Source organism: Chelmon rostratus, chromosome 8, assembly GCF_017976325.1.
Source record: "Chelmon rostratus isolate fCheRos1 chromosome 8, fCheRos1.pri, whole genome shotgun sequence".
In the NCBI taxonomy this organism is placed as follows: Eukaryota; Metazoa; Chordata; class Actinopteri; order Chaetodontiformes; family Chaetodontidae; genus Chelmon; species Chelmon rostratus.
Genome location: NC_055665.1, coordinates 21,898,405 through 21,913,369, shown reverse-complemented (window position 1 = coordinate 21,913,369; position 14,965 = coordinate 21,898,405). Strand labels below are relative to the sequence as shown.

The window sequence follows — 14,965 nt, the reverse complement described above, 5'->3', positions numbered from 1 at the left end:
TTATTTTTTAGGAGAGAAGGGACAGTTTTGACTCCCGGCTTTCTTCGGCTTCTGCTCTATTGGAAAAGTGTGCATGAATAGATTTCGTTAAAAAATGTAAAAGTCTGGTCTATTTATCTGAACACGCAATCAAAACTAAAACAAAGTAACTAATTGCTCTGTTTACTGCTGGCCAAGTGTAGCACAGGACACAAACACATGAATCAAGAATAAAAAAAGTTAAATTAAACTTTATCGCATTTTCCAACTCCTGGGTGCACAAAAGTTTTCATATTTCTGTGCTCAGTTTAATACAACCCTGTTTCCAAAAAAGTTGGGACAGAAGCTGTATAACTTGTAAATAAAAACAAAATGCAATCATTTCCAAACAATTAGGAATATATATATATATATATATATATATATATATATATATATATATATATATATATATATACACGTGTTCCTAAGCTCATGTTGTAACATCCTATTCATGTCATCACGTGTTCACAAAGTGGTGAACCTCGCTCCATCCTCGCTTGTGCACGACTGAGCCTTTCCAGATGCTCCTTTCATACCCAATCATGATACTATCACCTGATACCAATCAACCTGTTTACCTGTGGAATGATCCAAACAGGTGTTTTTGGAGCGTTCCACAGCTTTCCCAGTCTGTTGTTGCTCCTGTACCGACTTGGTTGAAATGTGTTGCTGCATCAAATTCAGAATAAGCAGATATTTACAAAAATCAATGAAGCTGATGAGGTCAAACAATAAATATATTGTCTTTGTACTATGTTCAGTTGAGTACACGAAACAACGGGGTTGTACAAGTTTAACTTTCATCTGTGGCATCTCACTCAAAGTGCATTCATGATGTTCGAAGATTCCTACCCTCTTCCTAAAGCACCCACCCCTTTCTCTTTCTCTAGGTGTCTGAATGCATGTACCTACTGTAAAACTAAGCATGCCAGAGGAGACCTTGCCAGCTATCCCATTGAGGAGCTAGTGGAGAGAGCCAGGCAGTCTTTCCATGGTGAGTACATTGCCTCTTTCACACTTGCACACACACAAGCACATGCCATTGAATCATGATGTTTACATGCTGCATGATTTCAATATCTTCTTTCAAATAAGAGGTACTCAAATGGCAAAAGAAGTCATCGAATATCTGAAAAATATTCCGACTCAGATACTTGATTTATATGCTGTGGAACTGTAGGTGCTGCTGCTGGATAATTGAAGGGTGATACTGGATAACTGGGTTCTTCTTGAGTTCAATGGCAGATGAACAGCTGTTGTGCCCTGGCATCTGTCTCTTAAGAGTAGACTCCCAGAATCCCCAACCGCACAGCAGGCTATGTCTCTATAAGAGCCCCAGGCGGGTCAGTCAAGGGCAAGTCCTGCAATGATAACACAAATCTCCCTCCCAGGGCATTTACTGTATACAATATGTTCTGTGTTGAATCTTTGAGAGTTATTTGTCTGGTGTTCAATCTCAAATCTGTGTGCTGCATCTGTATAAGACACTGAAACTCATGCACAAATATAGCATATGTAGCATAATTCATATCCATGTTCATTTTCTTTGCCACACACATGGCCTCCCCTCCCCTCCTGGCCTATTTCATGTCAAATGCTGCATTTCAGGTCTTCATGCCCAGAGTACAGCACAACAAGCTAAGGTCAATTGTCTCATCCTATTAACATTTTATTACTCATGCATACAATTTAAATATAGTTCAAGCTGAAAATTTGACCATGAACATTTTATCAGAGCTGTGCCTTAAATCCTGATCCAATCTACAGCATGTCTATTCAGTGTCAGTATATACAGACCTCATTCCTGAGAGCTGACACGAACATTTAGAAATACCCTTTATTTCATCCTGACTTATCTGTTTAGATTAATTCATCATAGAATGACTAAAATGTAACCAGTTCTCACACTGTTAATGTTGTAGAAAAGCCCAAAGAGAAACACTTATGCCTCCCTCTGTCTACTCTAAGAGCTCGTTCTATATAGTCCTCCTAAGCTCTTGGTTATAGAATGGTGAATACATGGTTTCTTCTTCTTTGCACATACATCTTTTACAACAATGTTTTAGCAACATACTTTCATTTTCGCTTGTATCCCATTTGATTAAAGGGCTGCTCTGTGCATAGCCAACACTGTGATGCAACCCAGTGCTTTAGGAGCGTCCCGCTTAAAGAAAGAAAAAAAGTCAGCTGATGAACAACATTCACACTCTTTTTTTTTTTTTTTTTTTAAACTTTTCTGAACTTTTGAAGGCATGGTTTGAGGCAGTCGGCACTCAGAATTCAGTTGTCCAAAGATTCATGCTGGCACAAGAACACACCACTGAGAGTAACAAATTTCTTAAAAACTTTGAAAAGTCGTGATTCTTGTCCGCGCGTTGTTACTGTTTGTATTCAGGCCTTTTTCTTAATACAGGTTAGAAAGCGAAATATTCACTTGGAAGTCTCGTGGTGGGGCTCAACAGATGTGAAGATGCTGCACAGCGGTTTGAACTCCTTTGTGGCAGGATCACAGCAGAAACGTGAAGAATCAGTACAATGCTACTTGACATGAATGAGGAGCCTTGGATTTTTGAAGCAGTGCTATTGTCGGTCTGAAAACAGCCTCGGTTTATATCTGGGTAATGAAAAACAAGAATATACCCTTCACAAGGACACCGCTTTCTAAATCCAATCCAGAACTCTTTAAAACAGCTGCATCCATGCCTCTGCAGTGCCCGGGGGGTGACTAAGACAAGGGCAAACTCGCCAGCTGCTTGAACCTCGGCGTGTGTGTTTGCGCACGTGCAATATGTGGGTGACAGTGCAGGGTGAAGATACACCTGCCCTTTACACTTGTTTGATAGAAGGTACACGTATGCAGCGCATGTTGATATTTTGGGAAGAATGTGTTGTGTGACTCACAGTACCTGTATTGCAGTCCTGTTGTGCAAACATTTGCCCTGGTTGCTACGTTTCTTCAATAACTGTCACAAATACTTATTATAGTAAAAGTCAGTTCCAGTCTCGATGACAACCACAGACAGTATTTATTAAATTTCATGTTCATGCAAACTTGTAATAGACTTTATTGGTTAATCATAGTTGTAGGTCACAAAGCAGGAACTTCAGTTTGGAGGTCAGATATTGTGTGTGTGTGTGTGTGTGAGTGATCCGTTGGAACGCAGGAAACATTAGTGTCAGAGACGGTTAGTTGTTGTTTTCAAAACAGAGAAAGAGGAAGCTGGAGGTTACCGCCTGTCATGATTTACAGACAGTTGGAATAAGACAGAGAGACAGAGATGGGTAATGAGAGAGGAGAGAAATGAGGTTTCACTATCTAGCCACTGTTCTCTGTGGCGGAAATCAACCGTTTCAGTCAGCAAACCTTTCAAAGACTTTGTTCTCGCTGGTCAGCTTTAGCCCATCGTAGCTCCATCCATAGACCACGTTTTCTTGTTTCTCACTCATTGTAACTCCGCCACCACACATAAACACATGCATGTTTAGTGCCCAAGGTAAACACAGTAAGACACACAGTTTGCCAACCCAGATTCTTGTTGACCATGTTGTAACTGTTTCTTGCACACACACGCCCACACACAAACAGACAGACACACGCTCACTGGCGAGTGTGATAAGCAGGTTTCATCTCAGGAATAATTGGGCATCTACACCCTTTGGCCATCTAATGTATATTTTGTCTGTCACATATAATATATTTCTCTTTTGTTGAACAAATAGAATCATCTACCACATTTACGAACCAAAGGCACACAGTTTACCTCATCAAATATTTTTGTTGGCTTCGGAATTGCATTATGGCACTGCAGCAATGCCCTTTTTTTATTTCTCACTCTCACTCTATTAGCAACCTTTTTCTTATCTCAAACAAATTGAGCCTCACAAATAGGCTCCAATTCGATTTGCTATTTGATGTCTTTTGAATAAAAAAGTGCTGCAAGTATGAATGCTAATTTCGATTGGGCCAGTCAGCCAGTGTTGGGGGTATTTGATTGGTTTATCCCAGGGAACTTTGAAAGGATTTATGAGATTTATTCAAATGCGATTTGAGGTAAATAGCTCTCTTTCCATCTGGAAAAAGGAGAGTGAGTGAGTGCACAGCTTTTAAAATAATCTGAATTATTCAAATGTATGAATGTATAATTTTTAACATCAGAGAGGTTTGTTAATATATGCAGGTAATGGAGGCCGGGGATGTCATCGGGAATGACAAGGTTGTGGGTGTGAGTGTATGGGTAGGGAGTGTGTGGGAGTTCATAGGCGTAGTTTTGTGTGTGACAGAGACATGCTGGGAAACAGTGATTGAGTGTGGGTTAGTGTGCGTGTGTTGGCTCAGAAATGTGTGTTCTTAAGTGTGTGAATGTGTGTGCGTGCGTGTGCTTGTGTTTGTGAAACAGCCAGGAACAGAGAAATATGTAACAATATTCCTGTGGGTAAACAGTTCTGAAGATGGCAGTGTTCTCCATGAGGTGAGTACAGATGATAGAAGGTGAACAACCTCCATCCACCGGTGGCCTGCCAACAAACCAATGACTGTTCTCCTCCTGCTCGCTTCTTAAAAGCTTCACAAACAAAATATATGGGCAAGTTGGATTTTCCTCACACAGAAATGATGCACTGTGTTGTTCTGACCAACATGGGTTTGGTGTTTGATTGCAATTTGTTTTTACTGTTTCAGTTTTTTTTGACATTATGTTTTTAAAACCTCGAATCAGCCCCCTTGTCAGTGCATTAGCTGAACTGACAGGGTTGACTCTGTGATATGAGTCCCGTCTCCCATCAAGGCAGTCCCTCTGCAGCAACGGACGAGCAGCAAAAACCTGTAGGGCAACACGAGGCCTCACGCAATTTTGGGGAAAAAACGCTCGTCACAAGAGAGAGGTCATTTTAAATTGTGAGCATAACAGTAACTAAAATAATTCTGCTCTCAGTGGTCATGTGATGACAGATGATGATGTGTGACCAGACCTATAATTAAGCCTGCGTGTCTGTGTGTCTGGGGACTTTCTATGACAAATATCCATTTCCAAAATAAATATGTATGTATCCAGCTGTATACCTCATGATATGTTTCTGCCGTCCATCAAAGAGTAGTTACTACAACACTGCATTGCATCCAACATTGCACTAACAGGCATGTATATATATCTCACATCTGCTATCACATCTATGTTCCATCAAATATAACTATGTTGCTTTCTGTAGTGCTCATATACACTAAAATAGATTTTATTCTTACTTGGAACTTGGCTGGTTTCTCTTCTCACATTCAAGCCCACATTAAAGGCATCTTTAAAAAGGCTTGTGCCTCTGAAACCTGCACATAGCCTGTCCTGCAAGCATGCTTGCTGCCCCTGAGACATGTGACAGGGGATGTGGGGCCAGTCAGACAGAGTGAGGTGCCAGGGCTGTGTATGAGAGAGAACTCTATTTTTGTTGTGGTCTGCAAACACCCACTGTGGCTGTCGCCTTGTCATTTTAAACTGTCAGTAGTGTGTTTTTGAAATGGCCCTGTCTAAAACAGGATGCGAGGCTTCATAGATACAGACACACTGCTATCACTCCCACATGACACACTACATTAGTGTGCGACATGCGTCTTAGCAATCACGACACAGCTTGAATTTTGGGCTCTAGCGAGTGTTGGCATGATGACAACACACCACTGAAACCTCGTAGCACCACTATTGCTTTTCCTCTAGAGCTGACAGCTGGTGCTTTTCTTCCTTATGTAAAAAAATTTTGATGTACTAAATTCTAAGCGAAACCTCTGAAAATGCAATGTAATGCCTGGATGTCAACGTGCAACATGAGCTACTGTAATGATCACATTTTTAAAGTTATGTTGCTTACCTTTACATCACAAGTCATTTTTTATGGTAGCATACATTGAAGGCAGATATACCCACAAATTTTCACCCATATCATCTGCTTTTTCTCTCATTTCCACATGACTGATGGCATTAGTGTCAAACACACATATTAGCAGAAATGACACCGCTTAGTTCCCTGGCTCCAACTGGATGACATATGACAGATAGCCACAGATAGACATGTGGGCTAGGTTGTTGGCTAGCTCCAACATCTGTGACAGGTGTCAGCTCCTGTTTACCTCTGCTGCCGCAGCTATGTGACACATGGACAGACGAGGGTGCCAAAGTTTGCCAGGAACAATCCCCGATTGGTCAGTGGTTCCTCCAGATCAGGTGTCTTAAGTTTAGTGGCCAAATTTGAGCTACACCTTAATTTAGATTACAACAAAGCTACATGAGCCCTGAGGACAGTCGGTTATCATGGCAGCAGACAAAAGGCTGTGGATTGTTGAGAGTGGAGCCTTATAGGAAATAAGAGGAACAGTGGCATTCACAGATTTACAGGGTCAAACCGTGTGTGTGGGTTCAGTAGCTGATTACATCATAAGGTCTTTTTTCTGCAGATGGGATAACACATACAGGTACAGATATGTGCCGATGTGAATTGTACTTTTGGCATTCAGTCAAATAAAAGAGATGGAGGGAAGACAATTAAAAGAAAGCTCAGCTCTAATTTGTCTCTTGTTGACTAAGAGATGAGCAAGAGTTGAAACAGAGTCACAGAGGCAGACAAGCAGAGAGAGTGAAATATTGACAGGAGCACATTGATCATAGTTGAGTCACCACCATCAAAGTGCTTTCTATTGGAAAGACCATGTGGAAAACTGCTGAGCATGCAAGCGCTAACGCAAATTTCCTGTGTGTGTGTGTGTGTGTGGATGCAGTCAAATTTATTATCCTCTGTGATAGTTCTCATGGAGAAGCTAAAAATGGATTTTCTGAAGCTACTCCAGGCCGATACGTTGCTGATATTTTTCACACAGAACTTTCTCTATGCGTGCTCCTTTGCACTGAGCAAAGGTTCAGACTCCAGCTCCAGTTCTTCACAATCTGGCTGTTGTGTAGCCAATAAACTCAAAACAGACTTCAGTCACACATATGCACCAGAGTTCAAACATATGTCACCACTACCGAAGCATCAAGAAGTGAAAACAAGTCTTGTGTTTTGTGACTTAATTTGTTCAAGTATCGCTGTGCGCTCGTATGTGTTGAGCATGACGCTAACAGTGCCAAAGATTCAATCCTCAGTATAGCCCATTACTAAAATAGTTTGCAGAAAGCCTCCAATCCAAACATCCAAATTAATGGCAATACAGACAGGCTTGTGCTGGCAGCAGGACTGTGTGAAAAAGTAACAGAATCACTAAATCTTTGTAGGACTTTAATGGTCATGGTGTGTACTTTTTTATGAATTGTGAATATTATACTAAAACAATTCTAATACTCAAGTCTCTGACTTTTATGGGAAAAATCTGTTTAGCAGGCAGTTGTGGATCTGTTTTTTTCTGTTGGTGTTAAATACTTGACTATTTTACTGTCATAAAGATTATTAATTAGATTTCTAAATGACTTGTTTTTTTAAGAATATACAGTGTGAATCTAATTAAAGTTTATGTAGATTTCACCGTGATTACAGCATTTAATTATTGTTTATAAACAAATGACATAATCCCAGTGAAAATCAGTACCGTCAGTAGCCAGCCTCAGGGATTCAATTCAGTTTAGCTTTTTTCACAGTAGATGTTTTGACTTGCCAAACACAGGTGTAAGCAATAACCCTAATCATGGCTGCATTCAGTTCCAGTTCCAGGGTCCTGTATTGTGCAACTGAGCTGTTGTTAATGTTACTAGTTTATTAGTTCCACCTGTGCTGCCTTTTTTATGGTCAGGACGGACACAGAAGAGCAAGTAAGCTCACAACTCGGCCTGATGATCTGCCCTTTGTGCGCTGGCTTGTTGTGCCGTGTAATATTCATCAACAGGTAGCCTAACTGCCGCTACTTGTTTGAAAGGGTGACATACTTTACTGCAGCAGGTCAGTAGTGCTGTTGCCATGGCAAGGTGCAGGGGAATGATTGAAAACCAATTGTTTACAGCTTATGTTTCTCATTCAAGGTAGCCACAATGGAGATAGAGTAGAGAATCCTTCAGTGTGTGCTGTTCTCCACCTCTCAGCCTGCTTGTAACTGCTTATGTCTGATGTCTGTCTTGCTCTCCTTCCTTGTCTCTTTTTGAATATTTCAATGGCTTTAACATTATTGTTACTAGTTTGATACAGAGCAGACTATTGGCTGTTTGGTAACTTACTCATCTGGCTTGAAACACAAAGTCAGGCTATACATAAGAATATAAAGTTTACACACATGCACACACACACGCACAGTGTTTCCTCAGGCAGTCTCTTCAGGCAAGGTTTGGACAGCCCAGCTGCAGCCTCACCTCTACCACTACTCATTATGCATGGCCATGATGCTGATTGTGTCTGTGTGTGTTCAGTTTGAGCCAGCTGACTGTTGTTATGAGAGACACTAAAGCAGCGAGAGCAGCTTTTTGCTATTTTTCTTGTCTCTGTTCTTGTACCATATTATATATCTTTCCTTTGTCTTTTGCTCTTAAAGTTCAACTAAACTGCCGTCGTCCTTCATTTGCTTCTCTGCCTCTGTCTTCTTGTTTGACCTCTTTTCATTCCCTCCATAGGCCGGACAGAAAGACAACAGAGGGTGGTGTGTGTGCATGCATGTGTGCGTTTGTGCGCGTGTACCGTCTTGTCCTGTGATTTAGTGCCAAGCTGGCAGCAGAGACTAGTGAATAGGGGGCCCCTTTCACACAAAGAGAGCACAGGATACAGACACACACACACACACACACACACACACACACACACACACACAGCTCACAGTCAATGCCAGACTGCAGGCCACCAACTGCACACCTGGCATGCTGCTATTATGTCACCAGTGTGTGTATGTGTGTGTGTGTGTGTGTGTGTGTGTGTGTGTGTGTCTCTGTGTGTGTGTGAGATTGTGTAAGTCCAGCAGACACCATCTGCTCTGTCCTCTGTGAACTTGTGTGCACACCTCTCTTCTCTCCCTACTCCACCTCACTATATCATCAGCCTTTGAGAAACACCATACTTTATACTGTAGTACTACTGTATTTCACCTGTATTGCTCCATATTCCTCAGTGCTCTGAAGTCTTCTTCTTATACTGCTAAATGTATGATACACCTTAGTCTGTATACATAGTTTTACTGCTTTATTATGTTTGTTATTGTAAGAACTAACATCCGTACTGTTGACCTTTTATATTGGAAATCTGAATCCAACTTTCCCATCTGCGACAGTACACAATTTTACTACCCTGTACTGTTCCTCTACTAGTCCTGTACTAAATCTGTAAATCTATGCACAATGTGTACTACAGCACAAAGCTGGATATGTCAGCCATGCACTGAATAATTCTTCTCTGAAGTCTGTATTTTATTTGTATGTCAAATATATAGTGGTGCTACTATCGATTGTACCTTAATGATAATGTTATGTTCTGTTTTTTTTGCACTGGAGGATAGATAAGGTTGTTTTTTGAAGTATTTTCAACCCACTGGAGTATACTGAGGAGATAAGCAAAGGCAACAAATGTGTCGTGAGAAAGTCATGAAGACACATGATTATTATAGCTAAAGCCCAGCAAAACTGGACCTCTAAGCAACAGTTGAAGATATGTTAGATTTTAAAGCTGTTTTTTGGGGCATTGAAGGAAAGGCAGTGAAAAGTCTTAATTTCAGTTCTCGCGCCGTTGCCTTTTCTCACTTCTCTTTCCTTTCATGACATATTTTCTTCTTCTCGTGCCCCCTCTTCTCCATCTGTTTTTTTCCCCTTTTCTCTCACTTAAAGGCTGTGAGCACTATATTTCCCTGCTGTACAAGCCTGTGTGGGGGAGGGGAGAGCTGTTCCGCATTCAGTCAATAGGTGGCAGTAGGACACTAACGTTCACACTCGGACCATGCGCTCGGCTCGCTGGCCTTGTTATTGTCTGTGCAGCCTCTCATACACACACCAAGAGTAGACTTGTGCCTGTTAAAATGTTTAGCTGCTGTAAGTCCTCTGACTCACATTTGGCTTTAAGTTCTTCCTCCCAAAACACTACTCTGTGTGTGTGTGTGTGTGTGTGTGTGTGTGTGTGTGTGTGTGTGTGTGTGTGTGTGTGTGCGTGTGTGCGTGTGTGTGTGTGTTCCCTCTCCCAAACTGTTGAGCACACTTCTGCACTGTTGTTTACATACTGACTTCCTCCTTGTATTCCATGCAAGTCACAAAAGATAAAAAATAAATGACACCCTCTTTGTTTTTATTGTAGCCTTGTAAATATTTGTAATGATTATCCACTCAAAGAAACAATTATTTTAAGCCCCCCCCATGACCATTTCCTGTGTGTGAACCCAGTTAAAAAGCGCTATAGGAGAAAGAAAGAAAGAAAGAAAATGAACATACATGTTTCAGGCTTTTTAGCACAGTGTTACATCTACACATACTCAGTGAACAGCGAGTGGCAGATGATGTATGACGCGGGTGAGAATTCATATATTACGCTATAAACTGGTATGAAGCAACCATTGTTTTCTCTATAGGCAAAGTTTTGACCCCTTTTTGCTCTAATCATTCCATGCCTCTATCAAAGTAATTACTCGCATCTGTTTCTTTTTCTCTTCTTCCTCTCCATTCCTATGTGTCTGCACTGCCTCTTGGATTGCATTTCACAATTCAGAGGTTTCTGTTAAGTTTATATTTCTCTTTATTTAGATCTTCCAGAAACTCTGGTCTCTAGCTTGCCTTATTCATAACCATACACTCCACTATTGAAGATAACTGCATGGCTACAAGGTTGTTTCCAGAAGCCCCAGTGAGTCAAGATACACCCAGCAGTGTAAAGGAGAAGAAAAAAAAAAACTACAAGTGGCTCAAGTCTTTAAGTTTGTGTCTGCTTTGAAGTCTAGACTAGGATCTTGGGAGGCTGGAGAAGGAGAGATTAATTGGGCTGTTTAATCTACACAGTCCCTTGTTTGAACCCTTTCAGCTTTTTGGCAGTGTCACAAAACAAAAGCCCTTTAGATACCTGCTGGGATTAAAGTTTCTGCCATGTGGCATATTTGTGTCATGTGGATTTCCGCAAGGACTGCTTCAGATCAGTAAAAAGGTAGATGATAAAAGTAGGGTATTCATTGGCTTTTACTGGAGTAGCACAGTATAATGACTGACTGTTCGTCATGGCAATAAACACATCCACACTTGAATGCAGTTGTATCAGCTCTGTGCTGATCTTTTTCCATCTTTATGTTTGATTAGCACATTTTTGAGGTGGTAAGATGCCTGCCTGCCTACATTTATCACAATCCAATCTAATATTAGTCTACATGTCCATCTTTATAGAACAGCTAGCCCTTATCAGAGATATGTAACAAAGATGGATTACACTTAACTTTATTCTTGAAGCTGTTGTTCTCCTTTTAGCTCTACTCTTGGTCTCCACCAACTCTTGAGGGAAATATTTGGGTGCTGAATTCTCCAATATGCTCAGCAGCAAGTCACTAACTTTGTTTTTCGGCTGTTTGTTGATTGGGGGGGGTGGCGTACGAAACGATTATCTGAATACAGCTGCCTGCTTCTGGAAATGGCTTTGATTGGAGCCATTAGAGCGAATCAAAACAGTGAAGTCATGTTCCTGAATGCAAAAACAAAACAATGAGCTGAAAGATGCTAAAATGCTCACAGTACTTCAGTGAGCCCATTCACATTACAGATAGTGATTTGATCTATGGTTAATATGAATGTATTGATTAGTGAGGTTTGGTGTTGACAGGTGAGTTCCAGTTGTGTTACTGCTGCATTACATCAGTAATGCAGCCTTCTACAAATTTGTGTTGATGGTTCGTGATTCCCCTGTCAAACTGTGTGGAGACTAAATTCATAGATGTTCTGTGGACAGAAATTTCAACATGTTTTTATGAACCGAAACATCTTAATTTCTCCTTTTCCTTTCCGCTCTGTAAGCATACTTTAAGTATTAACATCCTGTCTTTTAAATCACCATGAAGTGAGAACAGACAACCTTTTTAATGTGTTTATAATCACATGTACACTATGTTTGGTTCATTTAAATTTGATGACAGAGACTGACAGGTAAGCAACAGGTGAAGTCATTCTCTGTTCTCAGTTTTCTAAGGTACAGGCCTTCTGCCTCTTGCCGCTTACACATTACATGTACACCCACTTAACACACACAACACAATTAATTGGTTATCCTACCTGTAATTAACTTGAACTTCACCTCAATGTTGTGATCAACACAACTCATTACCTGTAAAGGAGAGAGGAATCAAAAGAGGGAGAAATGAAAACCTGATGAGTGCTGGGAAGGGAATGAGAATAAATTATGTTCAAGTCCCAGTATGTGGCCTGATCTTTACTGTTCTTAAATGTAATAACCTTACCCAGCTAGCCTTCTCATTAGTTTTTTTTATGGGGATAGTCCCTGGAGAAGAGTTGAAGACAGACAGAGAGAAATGAAAAGTCAAACAGATACTGAGATTATTTGGTCCTCAGTCTAAGACATCATGCAACTGTCCCACTTTTGCTCTGGTGTTTGCCTGTTTTCCTGTCTGAATCCATTCCATCACGTCAGTCCCCACAATCGTTCTGTCTTTCTGTCTTTTGCTTTTTCTTCCCCTTGTTTGATCTTCTCTCATTTCCAATCAATTCCATCTCCCTCGCATCCTCATCTTTCTATTTTGTCTATCATCTCTCTAACTTAATCGCTGTTTTGTCATATGAGTCTCTTTTTAGTCTTTCACTTAACATTTTCTCACTTGATGTCTTTCCCTGCTTTGTGATCTCAGTCTGTGTGTAGCTCCTCTGTCCTTTAACAACCACAGCACTGTACCTTTTTTTTTTAATCTTCTTCTCAGTTAGGTTGCTGTCTGATGTTGAGCCTCTATTGGCATATCTGCATTCAGATGGATAGATAACAACATTGCTCATGAAAAGGCTAAACCTCAGTTCAGTCCTCAAGGCACATACCATCAGCATCTCATTTATCTCCCATTCAGCTCAATGAGTGGAGAAACCTGCAGCAAAATGTTAGCCCTGCAGTTATTTCATGATATGTGAAAATAATTCATTAACCACGGTTTTAGCTGTTTTAGCGTTATTACACTGATGTGCGTACCAGTCTTATTATTGAACGCTTTAGGCTCTAAAATACACAAACAAATATTTATACATTCATTTATTGCTTTTACCTAATTACTTAGTCTGGCCTGTGGGACCAGTCAAACAACACCAAGGGAATAGTGTTAAAAGCAAAGTGGGGGAGACTTCACTTGTCATGTTTTGGAGCAGTTGTAGCTTTGGCCAAGGGACACGTTGTCCAAACTGGACAAGCTGAGTTTGTGTTTTTCTCGTGAACTGTTATTTAAATAGAAAGCTTATTTGATGGGGTTGTTGAGTTTCAGGATACTATAATGGTTGTAGTCAATACAACCATTTCAGGAGTACGTATTGCTGCTGCAGGAGTTTCCTGCGACCCTTTCAACTTCTTCTACTCTGTAGTTGGCAGATAGCCACCAGAACATGATGAACATATCCAGTTCAGACACACCTCAAATAACCAGGGAATTTAAGTTTGAATCAGGCAGATTTCAGAAGCACTATTTTTGACACAACCTGATTAGGCCCTGATACTGAAATATTCCCATGACTGTTTGCACATCCCCGCTGGTAGAAACATGCATTGCAGTACAGGACTACAGAAATGAGGCTGCAGTGTCGAGTTTTCAGAGATTTGTAAGCACATTTCTTTTCATATTACAATGAAATCAACATTCAGGCATGCAAATGAAATGATTCTGAATTGATTCACAGATTCCAAAAAGTGGCTTCTGCATGTTCTAGTAACACACCGTTGATGGAACTACACAGCAGGGGCGAAGTGTAGCACCTGGACTACTTTTCTAGATTTCATCTTCACAAAAGCTGCGTTTTGGATTTATTAGTTAATAATTTGCTTTTCACCATGAAAGTGACGTATTCTGTGAATAAATGGCATCACCCAGAGAATAGCAAAGGCAGTAAAACTAAAACACAAAGCTGGACCTCACCTAGCAAATTAACTGACGAACCAACACGCAGCAGCACTTTGCAAAGCTTCCAGATAACTCTGCTAAATCACTCAGCATTGTGGATAACGATGGGTTTCTCTGGTAATTGTGGTACAACAGAGAGTGTGTTCACCACCGCTAGAGACAAAACGGAAAGGAGCAGTATCAGAAAACATGAAGACCAACACAAAAGCGTTGCAGCCAGCGGTGGTGGTCAGTAAATTACTTAGTGCCAGAAGACTGTAACATGCTTCCAAATTATTGTCGTTGCCATTTTTCAGATAAAACAGCTGTGTACTCCCAGACACTTATTTTGTTCTCAGACTGTGACCTTCATCTAGACCAGTTAGCGTAGTGCCAACTCTGTTCTGTATTGCAATTCAGTGGACTAAAAAGTGAAGTGAACCGTTGTGAAATGGAGTAAAAACCTGAGTAAAATGCCCCGTTTCTATTTATTGAATCCGAGTCAATTCTAAATCCAATCATGACACCAACAATCAGAATGGAATTGCGATGTTCTCATAGATCCCCACCCCTGCATTTGTTTTTAATTATACATCTGTTCTATCCATCCTATTCATTCTTGTCTTGAGATCAACAGGAACGACAGAATGCATGAAAACTGCCAATGTGTAAAAATGTCAGTGTGCATATCTAGAAAAAGACACCCACGTCCTCTGAGTACAATTTACAGCCCTGCATGGTGTGTGTGTGTGTGTTCTTGTGTTTGTTTGTCCCCCTGTGGTATATATTTTGATACCATCAGGGGGTCTCTTCACACCCCCTGCAGGAACCAGTTCTCACATAGTGGACCACCCGTGGCCACAGCCACGAGCCCCTGGTGTTGGGTGACATGAAAGGTCTACAGGGGGGACAGCTGATGCACGTGCACACACACTCTCTCTCTCACAAACACACACA

At 40.8% G+C, this 14,965-nt stretch overlaps 1 protein-coding gene across 1 annotated transcript in view; it reads left to right on the top strand.

Moving 5' to 3' along the window:
* The window catches only part of cdkal1 (CDK5 regulatory subunit associated protein 1-like 1), a 241,300-nt gene that overhangs the window by 99,223 nt on the left and 127,112 nt on the right, over positions 1-14,965 (top strand). The window contains exon 8 of the mRNA XM_041942774.1: positions 912-1,015. Coding sequence (XP_041798708.1) covers positions 912-1,015 — 104 coding nt within the window. The remainder of the gene's footprint in view (positions 1-911; positions 1,016-14,965) is intronic.